The 15,258-nt window shown below is 40.7% G+C and overlaps 1 protein-coding gene across 2 annotated transcripts in view; it reads right to left on the bottom strand.

Moving 5' to 3' along the window:
* The window catches only part of NBAS (NBAS subunit of NRZ tethering complex), a 477,499-nt gene that overhangs the window by 294,319 nt on the left and 167,922 nt on the right, over window positions 1-15,258 (bottom strand). For both annotated transcript variants that reach the window (XM_075201412.1, XM_075201413.1), the window contains exons 26-28: window positions 13,154-13,287; window positions 11,944-12,006; window positions 8,804-8,926 (exon numbers count right to left, since the gene is read on the bottom strand). In XM_075201412.1, the coding sequence (XP_075057513.1) occupies window positions 8,804-8,926; window positions 11,944-12,006; window positions 13,154-13,287 (320 nt within the window). The remainder of the gene's footprint in view (window positions 1-8,803; window positions 8,927-11,943; window positions 12,007-13,153; window positions 13,288-15,258) is intronic.

The raw sequence follows: 15,258 nt of genomic DNA, 5'->3' as shown, positions 1-15,258 counted from the left end.
TTTAAACTGTTTATCTACAACATTATCTTATTTATAGAAAATAAAAATGCAAATATAATGAAAAAATTAAATAAAAGCTAATGAATAAAAAGCACACCAATAACTAGTGCTAACAAGTGTTTATTCCTTAGTTTTAGCTGTACTCTGTTTATTCCTCCTATTATTAAAGTAGCAATCTCATTAAATAATTAGGTGTGTTTTATTTATCATAAATCACTGTGGCAAGCTATTAGAAAAATCTTGCTAATAAACATGTTTTATTTGGTCTGTTTCCTCAGGCTGCTATTAAGGTTTCCACAAAGTCATGTGACTCCCATGGTAACCACAGTCACATGGCACATGTTGAAGCGAGCAGAGAGGCTTTGGAACGTCCCTCTGAGCTCTGTCTATACTCTAAAATCTCTCTTCACTCCCTTAACCTCTCTTCCATCACATGACATGCTAGGACGACAGTTAATAAAAATGAATCAGATGCATGCTTAAAGAGAACTTATTTTAGAGGCCACGTCTTCAGTCAAGTCTGGGCTCCATGGCTAGCCGTGGAACACACCTTCCCCCCTCAACGCTCCACGTCCTCCGACCTGACCCATGTGCGATGACCCTAACTCTTCCCGACACATATCTCCCCCTCTGCTATAGGCTCAACACACCCTAGTTATCCTCTAAATACTTACAGTGCTTATCTCTGTGGTCCTACCCCCCTCACCCCTCCCCCACAATCCCTTTTGTTCCTACACCCATTTTATATTACTCTTTAAAAATGTAAAAACCGGTCATTTTTGTCTAAAGGTTTCCTAATATGCGATACACCACAATAACTGTTGTGATTTTACTGTGCATGCTACACAGTGTTATCGTTTTGCTGTCTGTATTTTCTTGATTGACCACTGAAAATAAAAAATTATAAAAAAAAAATAAAAAAAAAAAAAAAAAAAAGAGAACTTATTTTGTTAAAATAACCAATTCTATGAGTTTGCTGAAACATAGAATATGACAACAGATGAGAACTGCTTGGCCCATCTATCTAGTCTACCCACTTTTTAACCTATTGTAACCTCAAACACGATTTGATCCTTTATTCTTTATAAGGATATCCTTATGTCTATCCAAAGAATTGCTCTACTGTTTTAGCATCTACCACCTCTGATGGGAGGCTATTCCACTTATCCACTACCCTTTCTGTGATGTAGTTTTTCCTCAGATATCCTCTGAACCTACTTCCCCCCAGTGTCAGTACATGTCCTCGTGTTCTAATACTCCTATTCCTTTGTAGAATGTTTCCCTTCTGTACCTTGTTGATTATAGTATGTTGATATATTTGAAAGTCTCTATTATGTCCCTCTGTTCCCTTCTCTGCTCCAAACTATACATATTAAGATCCAGGGTCTGATCAACCAATAGGCTGATCAGGCTGCAGCCTGGGGCGTTGGGAACTGCGGAGGCGCAACATTTAAGATAGATAGATAGATATATATATATATATATATATATATATATATATATATATATATATATATATATTTATTTATTTTGTTTACTACTGATTATGTGCACACGGAGGCACCCCACCCCCCTCTTTCACACTGTAGCTCCCTCCTCCCCTCTCTTCTTAACCCCTCCTCCCCTCTCCTCCCTGCTCACTGGCTGTCGGGTGTGATGTCATCACCATGTCCCGACTGTGTCAGTGAGGAGCTGCAGTAAGAAAAGCTGATTGACAGTGACAGAGCATGTGTCTATGCAGAGATGGGGGGGGGGGGGGGGCAGTGTGCACGTTTATGCAGAAGGGGGGGGGCAGAGTGTGAGTTTATGCAGAAAGGGGGGACAGAGTGTATATTGAGGGGGCTCCATAATAGCCACAATATCCAGATCATCCCTTGTCATTATCATATTTAGTTCTGGGATTTTATATCCTAAGCTCCTAGCATTAGCACACATAGCTCTAAGATTTGTTTTGTGAATCTCTTATTCCGAGCTTTGTTCCTCTCTCTGACTATGGTTATTTGGCTTTGATCTGCATTGTGTTCTGTCGCTGTGGACATATAGCATCACTGTGGTCTATTAATCCAAATCTCTCCTTATAACACCACTTCTTTAGCCACACATTGAAGTAATGTAATGTGTTCTGTCTTCACCCCCGTGTACTGGAAATACTGCTGAAGAAGTTACAGCGGCTGTCACCTGTTTTAGAGCAGTCCCTGACTTTCTAAATTCATCTTTTACGGCCACAACTTCAGCATTAGCCAGGTTGTTTGTCCCTAGGTGGACAATGACATCCGCCTCCCCATCTTGCTGCTTTCACAATTCCTAACATGCGGTTTATCCCTTGGAGCTGTAGCTCTAGGTAAGCACCTGACTTGTTTCTCTATTTCAGTAACTTTTCCCAGATATATGCCTCTTATAATGGCAACCAATTCATTTTCCTGTTCCTGTAGCTAGTAGAAGTCCCCATATCCTGATGTTCCTTGTTTCCTATATTATTTGTACATTCCAGCCCTGCAAGAGCAGCATATGAGATTTGAGCTGGTGGGATGTTTCTCTGCCCCTCTGGATATTTCCCCCTTTCAGAGCTCACAGTAGTCCGGACAGAATGTCTTCTGGGGACTCTGAGGCATCGGTGGCTTCAAGGATACAGACATCCTACATATCTCACTCAGCCAGAACTTTAGCTTTTTCCAAGAAAGAAATCTCTTTAGAGCTTGGACAGCAGCTGACTTTCCAGAATGTCTCCCGCAAAACAAAAGCATTACATCCACTGCACTGTATCAGATGATAATGGTAGCGACAATATTTGTTCTGCTTTAATTATCAGTCCAAAGACATATACAGACATATCTCCGGATCTTTCACCATCTGTGTTGTCTCGCGTTACTGATGGTCTTTCTGCCATTTCATCTTGGATGTCTTCTCGCCAACTCAAACTCAAAACTGAATTAATAATATTCCCACCCAAAAACAGAAGCTTCCTGCCTGACATTTCTATTGATAACATGACCATAAATCTCACCCCACAAGCTCGCTGCCTAGGTGTAATCCTTGAATCACAACTGTCATTTATTCCCCACATCGACTCTATATCTAAATCATGTTACATACACCTAAAGAACATTTCCAGAATACGCACATATCTCACACAAGACACTGCAAAAAAACCTTAATTCATGCACTCATCATCTCCCGCATCGACTATTGCAATTTCCTCCTTATTGGTCTTCCCAAAGTCAGACTTGAACCTCTACAATCTATTTTCCACGCAGCGGATAGATTGATTTTCCTTGCAAACCGCTCTTCCTCTGCTGAGCCACTCTGTCAGTCTCTACATTGGTCGCCTGTATTTCAACTAATGCAATATAAAATTCTTCTTCTAACATATGAGGCTGTCAACAAAATTGTACCTACATACATCTCCTCACTTGTCTCAAAATATCTCCCAACTCGACACCTCTGTTCTGCACAAGATCTGCGTGTCTCCTCCACTCTCATCACATCCTCCCATTCTCATTACAGGACTTTTTCCGAGCTGCACCCACTTTGTGGAATTCCCTCCCTCGCACAGTAAGGCTTTCCTCTAGTCTTCAAACCTTTAAGCGTTCTCTGAAAACCCACCTCTTTGGACAAGTTTATAATATTCCTCAACCACCATCTTAATCTCCCTAGGTTACCCTATTACCACTCTCTACACAGCTAACACAAGACAACAACCCTCTGACCAACAGCTCACTCAATACTTTTACCTTTGCATTCTAGCTGCTCCAGTGTGCAATATGATGTAGCACTTACCCTTGTGTTTCAAACTGCTGTCCCATAGATTATAAGCTAGCGAGCAGGGCCCTCTTACCTTCTCTGTCTGTATGTATTACCCAGTATTGTTTTATTAATGTTTGTTCCCAATTGTTAAGCGCTACGGAATTTGCTGGCGCTACATAAATAAATGATGATAATGATATACAATACCTTATTTCAGCCTTTATGCCAACATTTTCCAGTGAATATTATACGTGTCAATATTGCCTTTCATAAAACATCTCCTTTATATAGCATCTGATTTTGCTTTATTTTTTATAGGTGTTCAGTGACCAAATAATTAAAAAATAAATGGCAAAAACCATGGATACCTTTACCAATCAATGCCTTTTCAACAAGAGATTTCTCATAGGTGGAATCACCATTGTTTAAGGATTCATTATTGTCCAAAATCTCTACAAGGTTTGTCTAAAGGCTAAATAAGCTAGTAACCTCACGCAGAACTCCTGTAATAAACCCCAGGTCACAGACAACATGCCGGGAACATTTCTGCAGATAGAAATGAAATAATGGCTGGAAAGGAACAGGTAATTACAACACCAATCAATAGACTAATCTACAAGAAGGATATCCCCTAAACGAGAAGCAGATCTTCCAAGGTTGGAGAAAGACAAATGGCATTGGATGCTTTTAATCACAAACGTGTAAGTGAAATAATAAATAACGAAAGGGATACTGGACAAACTACAAAAGGCAGCATGGGAAAAAAATATACACTTCTTTTATTTATTTGTTTAATACAAAGTAAAAATATGCACAAAGTAAATTACTTTTCAGCCCTTCCATTTTGTAGAGGATATATGGCTGCCCACCACAAGCCACTGTTTTTGGGAGTGGTATCTATCTAGTCAGAGATATCCTCCTAATCCACCCCCCCCCCCCCCCCCCCCCCTCACTCCACGAAAACCATGCTGTGCCAATGTCAGACTTGTGCGACTAAAGCACACAGCCACATGTAACACCCATCACCCCTTTCTGCGTACCGCACTGCCATCATCCCGCCGCTTTACAGTTTATTGTAAAATGCGTTTAACATATGTTATTGTATGTAACATAGTAGATGTGGTTGAAAAGACGCCAGTCCATCAAGTTCAACCTATTTGGATCTCCTGTGATCCCTCTCTTATATTGAAATTGATCCAGATAAAGCAACCGCCAATCTGTTTCAATTGGGAAAAATCCCTCCTGGTCCAATATTGCAGTCCTAGGTCTCCCTGGATCCACTACTGTCCTTCATTTTAATGAACGGTCATAACCCTGGATACCCTTTTCAGCTAAAAAATTTGTCTAACCCTTTTTTAAAACACATCAACTGGATCTGCCATCACAACCTTCCATGGTGGTGAATTCCATGCGCATTTACACAGCTTGCTATATACAGTAGACATAATTATTCTTCAATGTCGCCAGGTGGAGTAATTAGTCAGGGATAAGACTTAACAAGATATCTGGGCTAAGCAATTAGCATAAACAAATATAATACTATCACACTTGTCATTTGGCCAAAGAGGTCATTGTATACTAGTATCCTGAATTAGACTCCCAGGCACCAGCTCCACAGGGAACAAACAGTCCCCAACCACCATGGGAAGGACACTCAGGGGTAAGCATCATCAACTGCCCACCTATCACAAGCTGGCGCCCGTCCTGTTCCACCCACCATTAGCTCCATCACTGTGGGAATAATGAAGGGTATATAACCTGTGACTTTTGACTGTATATGCTGTTCATGGATGAGTAACTAGGAACTGCGGTTCTGTCACATGTATACGCTGTGCTTGTAAGGAATTAATCTGTCTGGTGACTACCCGTCTGTGATGTCATCTACGGAACAAACTGTGTTTTGGTTGCAATAATCTGCCTAGGTGATTTCAAAGAACCCACCAAGATGTGAGGTCCTTACAGCTCCCATACATCGGCTCCATCTCATCTACCTTCTGAGAAAGTACAAAGCTGATGATTGGAGAGAGCTGTCAGTCAATCAGAACAGTACCAGCTGTCTATTGTCTGACCTTTCCAGGCTTGTTGCCTTGTTAAGCCCTTGGGGCAGATGGGGATGCGCAATCTAGTCGGAAACTTATCCTACTGCAAGTCCTGCCTCAGTTCTGAGGAGTTATAGTTTAGCTCAAGCTGTGATCTATGGGACTCCTGCATAAAGGCATTTGGGAAAGATATTTGCCCTCAAAGTAAAAGTCTGATTGTTCTGAACAGTGCCTTGTAGAAGAAAGGTACCACCATCTGCGTCTGGGAAATGATGGATAACAATGTACCAGCTAAGGAAAAACTCTACCTAGACTACAAGGTCATCCTTTGGTGGGACAACAAGATGACTAAAGAGGTTGCAGTTAATCCTTCATTCTAATGCTGACCACATACATTAAACGCTGACCTCTCTTAAGTCAGCCAATACTGGCCACACAACACTGCAAAACTTCAGGTGCTACCGGGCAATATGGAAATGGAAATAATATATGGAGTAAATATTACTGTGCATGCACTCCCAATATGACCTGTCCTCTGGTGGAATCGCTGCACGTGTCGCCAACATTACAAACAGAGGGAGAACTGCACAAAACTGATCAGGTTACAAACGACTGCAATGCCTTAATAATTTTCTGCACACAGACACTGCTATTTTAAGGATGACCTCTGACCTCACATACATGATATCACTGGCCAAGTGACCCTTCACCCTACTGGGTCAACTCTAATCCTATCCTATTGATTGTCTAGGATGTGATCACACAAGAACCAGTGTTTGGCCAACTGAACAAACTGATCACCCATTTTACTGTATACAGGCAGGTTACCCATCATTCCCTTTTCTGACTGAGACATGAGATAACGACATCTCTTACAGCCAAGACATTCAATTCCTCACTGACATCCTGATGTGTGGTGCTAAGGACACCCGGCCGGCTGGTAAACTGAAGCCCTAAGTAATGACTGCGGACAGATGTTTACACACTGTGTACTTCAAAAGGAAGGAAACATAATCTTTTCTCTTTACTGGTTCTGCCGGGCATCCCACTGTTTGCTAGATTTGATCCTTTCAGGCTTCGGTAGATCATCTGCTACACTACCTGCTGTTAATGTTTTATAAGCTCTGTGTTCAGTGCTGGGTGTAAATAAAACAATATTATGTCCGTTAGCTGCTGCCGTCTAGAAGCACATAAAGTAAGTGTGGTAGTTGTTCAGACAGAGGGACCTGCTAGGAGAATATGTAGCAGTGACAGCCAGTGATCACTTCACCACTGGAGATAGGCACAGAAAAGGTTGCAGAAAACATGAGATAATGTCACAGTGCTAGACCTGCAGTGTAAAATGCAAAGTACAGCAAAACGTTACATTCCTCAAATATAGTAAAAAAAAAAATAATTATATTGTTACTATGATTTTGTATATTATTTTCTTAACAAAATATCCACTTTAAGGCAAAATCTTTTATCACACATGATAAATGCTAAACAGGTTCCCTGGGCCATGTATAACTTCAAAATGTATTAAAGTGCACACGTAGCTTCCACCTACAGCAATGTCTCACGCACTGTAAGTGCCTCAATGAGATATTGTCCTCACACACTATGGGAATCATATGGTGGTCTATAACCAGCCCCCTTAAGCCATGTTTGCAGAAATTGGTTGATAACAGAGAGCAAATCTTTGAACGTAGCAAATGTGAAGACTGTCAACTACCTCCAGTTGTTTCAAAGGATGAAATCATTTACATATATATTTGTGATTACCATTGGCAGCTATTTTACATAATAAACATGTACGTTACATAAGGACACTGCGGTCAGCCTGTTTTACGGTAACAGAGCAATAGATTACACTCAGATGTGCAGTACAGGTAGCTAGAAACCATCTTACGTGCGGACGTGGAAACTTCTACTTCTAAATGACAGATTGTTATTAGCAGCGCTCATATACGGCAACTTATATGTATATGTAGCATATATTAGCATCAGTGGTCATGTAAGATTCTATGGACAACACTTTTCTCAGTTCTAAAGTTCTACAGAGTATGTTGCCGCTATATAGATGTTAATGACGCTAACCGCAATTCCCACAAACCTCCTGCGTTCCATGTGTGCCGATAACTGAAATATGCATCATATTAACGGTGCGTAAAATGCCTTCCTGTTACGTACAGGTTATTCATCCACTTACAAACCACTAAATAACAAAACAACAGTGCCTCTAAATAAGAGGGACTGCAAGCTATATTATGTACAATATATATGTCTAATGAAAAACAAAGGAAACAGAAAGGTGTTAGGGAACCACAAATTAAACCACAATCCTGCCAATAACAAAACATTATATATATTAAGAAATTTTTAAAAAAAGATACAAACATAACTCTTTTAAACAACTGGACATTTATAAGTGTTAAATCTACATAAATGTAGGGTGCCAGGAAATCTGGTAATCTGCAGCTCCTTTCACTGAAGCTTCTCTCCCTGGGCCTAAATGACTTGTCACTACGTTGTGATTAACGGATATTGTTGTCTTATGGCTAGAGTTGGCCACAACGGGTCTGAAAACAGTGTGTGTGTGTGGAAAATTACCACAATCACTGATAACGAAGGAATCGACAGGAGCCTCGTCAACCATGGCCAATAATGTAGCTGAACGATGAATGGAATATACACATATCTGTTTGTGGTTATAAATACACTATTGCATACTGAATGACTGGAGCCAGAGGGATGTATAACGTCAGGTATGGCTGCTACACATACACTGTGATTTCAAATCAAGAGAGAAAAACAAAACATTCACTTGTATCACTAACTATACAAATATATCCAATAAAAGTACAGTATATAATAAAATAAACTCTCTTTGTTGACAGCTTCTCTCTATCACTGCGCAATGAGGACTGTAGAACACGGCTTTTAATTACAAGTGTCAGTTTCTTGTGTTTCCAGAAGACGTGCTAAGAGAAATCAGTAACCTTCCATTAAATTACACATAACTCTATAGAGGTCCTTACTTGCGACCCGTGTGACGGGTGAGGCGTACAATCAGCTTATGAGCTTCTTCTAAACTCGACTGCGTTTCCCTCACAAACGACGTGGGCTTCTGCAGGCCGTGCTTCTCCAAGATCTCCGACACACTGTCAGAACAAGCATGACTTAGTACCCCATAATAACCCAGAGACCTTACTGAAGATTCAAGTAGTTCATTTTTTATTTTCCTTGATGGCATAGTCATTGAAATGATTTTAAGTAGAACCCAAATCTCAGGAAACTTATAGGAAAAACACATGATGCAAAGACAAAATAAACACACTATCATAAAATATATACCTGGCTTTATGAATTAATCAATTTGTTTACTGCATAATAAAACATTAGCCAGTCCGGTGTTTTCATTACAGCGTTCAGCAAGTTTGGCTTATGAATTAGATCACATGCTCTGACACTCGCCCTGAGCTGCGCTGCATTAATCTCTGCTCCATCTGTATTTAAATGACCAGTTATATTTGCATTTCTTATGCAAGGGACAATAATTATGTTTTACATTTCATGCATCAGTTGACCATCACGTTATAAGCTGGACATAAACCCCTCCATTCACTCGCACAACTTACTACTGTATACAGTTGGCACAACAAACCCAACAAGCAAAGTAATTATTTGTTTTCTCATGTAACGCTATGGACAAACTTTTATAGGCACAGTCTGTCTTTCCAGCAGATTGTAGAACATCATTTTCTCGCATGCAACACACGGGGATTAAGTAATTACTCCAAGGGGTAAATTTATCAAGCTGCGGGTTTGATAAAGTAGAGATATTACTTATAGCAACCAAATCAGATTCTAGCCGTCACCTTGTGGAATGTACTAAATAAATGATAACTAGACTCTGATTGGCTTCTATAGGCAACATATCCACTTTTTCAAACCTGCAGCTTGATAAATTTACCCCCAAGTCGCAAGGAGCAGACACTGGGATGCAGATAAGAGTCTGCTGCATGTGTCTCAGCATGACTGTTAGCCTGACATGGCATTTAACCACTGAGCTAATTCTCATTACTGTTGTAACTAGCTAATGAAGCTGTACATTTAATAAAGGGACTTAATTTTCACCACCTGTACTTTCCATATGGAAATCAACCATGAGACAAGTCAAACAAAATTTGGAATTAAAAATTAAATGAAAACAGAGACCAGACCTGTCTTCTCCCGGCAACAGATGATGACGAGACCGCTCTCCTGTGATTGGATGAACTAGATCAGAGTGCAAGGTGGAAGCTAACTTATAGTCCCCACCTCTGTCCAGTTTACGAAGCGAAGGGAAAATGTATAGTGGGCCAGGTGGAGGCAACACTTTGTGGGCTAATCCAATATTCACAGTTTATGAATTCCCTCAGGAATATCAGTCTGTGTTGTCACCGATTTACATGAATATTGGTGCCACACACAAATTGTCCGGCTCCAGTGTGTGTAGGTGACCTTTGCAATTCATAAACAGCTACAGAACTGCAGGTTGCTGGCAAGTAGGTCAAGCTGGGACTTGTAGTTCAGACTTACATATTACCTAACCCTGCTACACAGCAACAGACTAAGGGAGAGATTTATCAAACATTCCAAAAAGAAAAAGTGGAGATGTTGCCCATAGCAACCAATCAGATTCTAGTTATATTATAGAATGCACTAGAAAAATGATAGCTACAACCTGATTGGTTGCTATGGGCAACAACTCTGCTTTTCCTTTATAGAAGCGTTGATAAATCCAACCCAAAAAGTCTGTGAAGAGTTTGACATCCAAGTCTGACGACGAGAACAACTTTAAAATATGTTTCTGCTTTTAATCTGTCAAGGACTAGGACAATGCCTGCTTCACATTGCTGCGCTATCTTTTAATAATAAGAAGAAACATGAAGAATGTGCATTCTCTGGCCTCGCTGCTCCGTCTCTTATCACACATCTATTTGCATCAGGTGAAGCTCTCCTCGGGCGCTGCCACTGACTTTATGAAACGGGGATATTTATGATTTGATTTGGTTCCTGCTTGGCAGAGTCTATCACTAAATCAAAAATAGCGCAGCCATACCGAAATATTTCTTTTGCAAATAACAAGCCGGCAGCTATAATGAACAGGGACATAATGCCCATTTGTTTCTAATTTATAGTTTATACTTAAGTTTGGAGGCAAAACATATTTTACAGAAAGTTTTCACCACTTGTCTTTAGGGTCAGTAGAAATCCCAGAGAAAAGCATATTGCAGCCATGTGTGATAAGTTATACAAATAGAGCTGCTGCTGGGAGCTGATCAGCAATATGCAGATTGGCGTTCATAGCTACTTATACGTTACTGTGATGTTATGTATATCTGCCGTCTAGAAGGCATTAGAATAGGGAGCTAAATAGCAGTATTCACACGTTACAGCTGATGGGCCTGATTCATTAAGGATCTTAACTTGAGAAACTTCTTATTTAAGTCTCCTGGACAAAACCATGTTACAATGCAAGGGGTGCAAATTAGTATTCTGTTTTGCACATAAGTTAAATACTGACTGTTTTTTCATGAATCAGGTCCGATGTCTGTATTACAGACCATTCCGTAGGAATTGCAGGCAGCTGCCTATGTGGATCTGTGCATTGCGTGAATGTGACAAGCATGTTATCAATTTATAGTGCATTTCTATGTGCACTGTGACTAGGGTGGGCTAAAAACATGAACCAAGGAATTGTGGGTTTCACAAAACCTATATTAGAGCATCATTATGTAACTGAACATGAGGATGGATTTTAACTGAAGTCTATATACACCCCACTTTTTCTTTTTAAACATCCCACCTACTTGTGGAGCTGGAAACTGCGCAGTGCTATTGTCCGACATAGGCTGCACTGAGCCGCGCCGCTGTCTAGTCAGCGCCGTAATTAGAAACTAACACAGCGTCAAAACGATGAGGTCTGTTTTCTGTCATGTGTATACTTTACATGTTTTGCAAATAGTTATGGTATTTATCTTAAGTATAATCATTAATCAAAACATTTACATATAAAAACTATTTCAAAAATATTTTTAACATTTTTTTTTTATTATAAACAAAGTTAATGTAATTTTGCCATAAGACTGCTGTGCATTGTGGAAGGAAAGGATAGTGTGATAAAGACTATTACCTGAGGATTTGTTCGAGCTGATCTACCTTGTCATGCAGAGATTTAGTTATGTCTGTCTCCACGCTGGAAGTAAGAGGGAGGAAGAGAGATTGTAAATCAGATTTCTGAGAATAATTTCCTGCAGTTATTAATACGGCATTACTGAGTGACACAAACAATAAGCAAGTCTTCCCTCCGCACCGTGTTTTGTTATGTCTAAATATATATACACCGGCTTATCTCTCCAAGTAACTTCCTTCTGACATTATAACGCAAAGGATTTATGTATTGGATGGTTCACAAAATAGTTCTGTGGCGAAACTGTGAGACATTAAAGTGGCAGCCATTTTGTTGCTTGAACCTATATCCAATTTATCAATTCAGTAGAATTACCCTAATATTGGGCAATGGGCGCTTGTGAATGCCACTAGTTTCTAGTGAGAGGAAAGTCTCATCATGAACATACCAAAAAACTTTCACAATTAGGAAATGAGAACAAATTAAGCCATGCCCATGACCCGTCCAAATCACACCTTGATAGCATACCATTCCCTTTTAGACCTTACCCCATTATTTTTGGAAAGGCCATATGTCTGTTACCTCAGAGAATCAGGACTGTCCTATGAAAACTTGGGAACTGTTGGCGTTATCCATGAACACTGGTTTATCCCACAAAATGGCTGCCTACACGGTGCACAGGTGGAGGACCCCCTTTAAAGTGGGAGTAGTCTTTAGAGTGATTTGGTGCTCCATATTTGTAGTGGATATTCCAAATGTTTGTTTTTTTTTAAATGGAGCCAAGGAGTATGTTTTATGGCAATATAACATAAGTGCATGATCCAATCTGTGACCTTTCACTCCTTACAACAAATTCTCTTTTAAAAAATATTTCCCTGTTCTTTTCCGCAGCTATATTTTTTACAAATGTCATCCACTATGTTTTTTTTGTGTATTTCATGGCTCACTAGAGGCTTTTCTTCCAAGCATAGGCAGGAGTGAGCCTGTGTGTGTTAAAATAAACTGAACACACATGAAAATATACCATGCCACTGTAAACAGACCCTAACAAGCAAATATTACTGGAAGAACTGTTCAGAATTTGAAAGTTATGTATATAATACCAAAGAAGACTGACTCGAAAAAAAACAGATACTGCTGAAAATATATAAATGTCAATAAAGTTAAGAACCCAGTAATAGATCTGGAACCAATAAAGCTGAATGGTTCTTACCCATAACCCCTCTGGGGTAAGCACTCCAGGATGTCATAGCATAGGGAGAGCTGGTCATCTCGCTCACAAGTGTAGATAGACTCCAAAGCGATTACTATGAGCTGGTCCTGATCAGGAATTAGCTTTTGCTGGCACTAAAAGATAAAGAAAACAAGGAAGTCAGCAAGTGGGCGCTTTGCTGGCGCACTCGGTCCACTGTGTGAGATTATAACCAATACTGAGAGGACTAAAGGGGAAATAACCAAGGTGAGGAAGGCTGCATGATGCCCACATAACAGAAGTTCTGCTGGCATAATATATCGATTCTTGATGACTTTTCCCACAAAAATTGTCAAATTTCTCCCATAGCTTACATAAAGTGGAGGCAGCCATTTTGTGAGCTGAACCAATAAATATGAGAATGTAGCCAATCAAGTCACAAGGATCTTTGTGCTTCGGAGGTCACATGTTCTACTCAGGGATTTTGTCATTAGTTCCTGGGGAATTACTAAGCAGCATTTTTATAATTATTGGTTAGGCACATAAGAGATTCCCGCACTGTGTGAAAGTGATAAGAGCAACAAGCTTACCTAGGTAGGTAAATTCAAATACCGTAGGGTGGTAAAAATAGCCGTAATGTTTTGAATTGTTGTTTTATTCTTTTAAAATCACTAAATAGTCAATGGAAGAACTGGCAGCATAATATACAAGTGTTTGGTGATGAATTCCACAGACACCTCTCCAAAACAATTACGAGGATGAAATATCCCAAAGACAAATGAGTTAATCAACGATTAAAGCCGCTCATGAAATCTTTTAATCTCTGCAACAACCTAAATGATGCAGACAAAATATGATTTTCTGTTACCACATCTGTACTACAGCCTAATTTATAACTTCAACATGCTGTCGCTGTTTAATTATTCAAAGCTGTTGAAAAAATAAATCACTTATTATAGAACGTTCTCCCACCGCTGAAAGACCAGAGCAACAGTCACACTCTCCAGATTATGAATCATGGTAAAAATAATAACGTAAGCCCAGGCAGACTGTATACAGCGGTCTGGGATGGAGGAGGGTATAGTATCAGTTTAACATCTGTTTTCTAATTGTACATGGTATGCTGAGTTTATGTGTATAGCAATTATTTTTATTCTGCTGGGCTGTTTTCTTTTTATCCCCAAGCCCTGTTACCCAGATAAGTTGCACCTATAACTATTTGTATAGTCAGGGCCTGATCAACCACTAGGCTGATCAGGCTGCAGCCTAGAGCGCTGAGTCCTGGGGGGGGGGGGGGGGGGGGGGGGGGGGGCGCAGCGCGGAACACTGACAAGCTGTTGGTTTTTTTTTTTTGGTTTTTTTCTTCAAGTGCCTCTAATGGGGCCGCCCCTGGCCTCAAGGGGGCGGTCCCGCATGTTCCTGTGCCCAATCACGCAGGGGGGGGGGGGGGGGGGGGGCGCAGCGCGGAACACTGACAAGCTGTTGGTTTTTTTTTTTTGGGTTTTTTTCTTCAAGTGCCTCTAATGGGGCCGCCCCTGGCCTCAAGGGGGCGGTCCCGCATGTTCCTGTGCCCAATCACGCAGCTAACAGCATCCAACGCTGTTAGCTGCCCTATCAGTGTATTGCTTAGTGTGGTCACGTGAGATCTCACATCTCACGTGACCACACTAATCACACAGAGCGCGCCTGCAGCTAACAGCGTTGGATGCTGTTAGCTGCATGTGAAGATGACAGAAGCGCCGGCGTCTGGTCAGAGGAGAACAGAAGACAGCAAGGTAAGTGCTTGTTAAATGTCAGTGGGGTGACACATCGGATGTGGAGGGGGGGGGGGGGGGAGATGACTGGGGGGGGATCTTATAAATTGGATATGGGGTGATTAATGATCTGCTAGTATGGATTGGATAGGGGGGGATTAATGGAGTGAAAATGGGGAGGTAATGAACTGGCTAGAGGGGGGCTTATGAATTGGATGGGGGAGTTAATGAAATGGCTAGAGGGGGGGATTAATGAAGTGAAAATGGGGATTAATGAACTGGCTAGAGGGGGGGGGGGGCTTATGAATTGGATAGAGGGGGCATATGAATTGGATGGGGGAGTTAATGAAATTGCTAGAGGGAGGTGATTAA

The sequence above is a fragment of the Mixophyes fleayi genome, chromosome 3 (assembly GCF_038048845.1).
Source record: "Mixophyes fleayi isolate aMixFle1 chromosome 3, aMixFle1.hap1, whole genome shotgun sequence".
In the NCBI taxonomy this organism is placed as follows: domain Eukaryota; kingdom Metazoa; phylum Chordata; class Amphibia; order Anura; family Limnodynastidae; genus Mixophyes; species Mixophyes fleayi.
The sequence above is the reverse complement of the archived record's forward strand: the minus strand, read 5'-3'. Positions and strand labels throughout refer to the sequence as shown.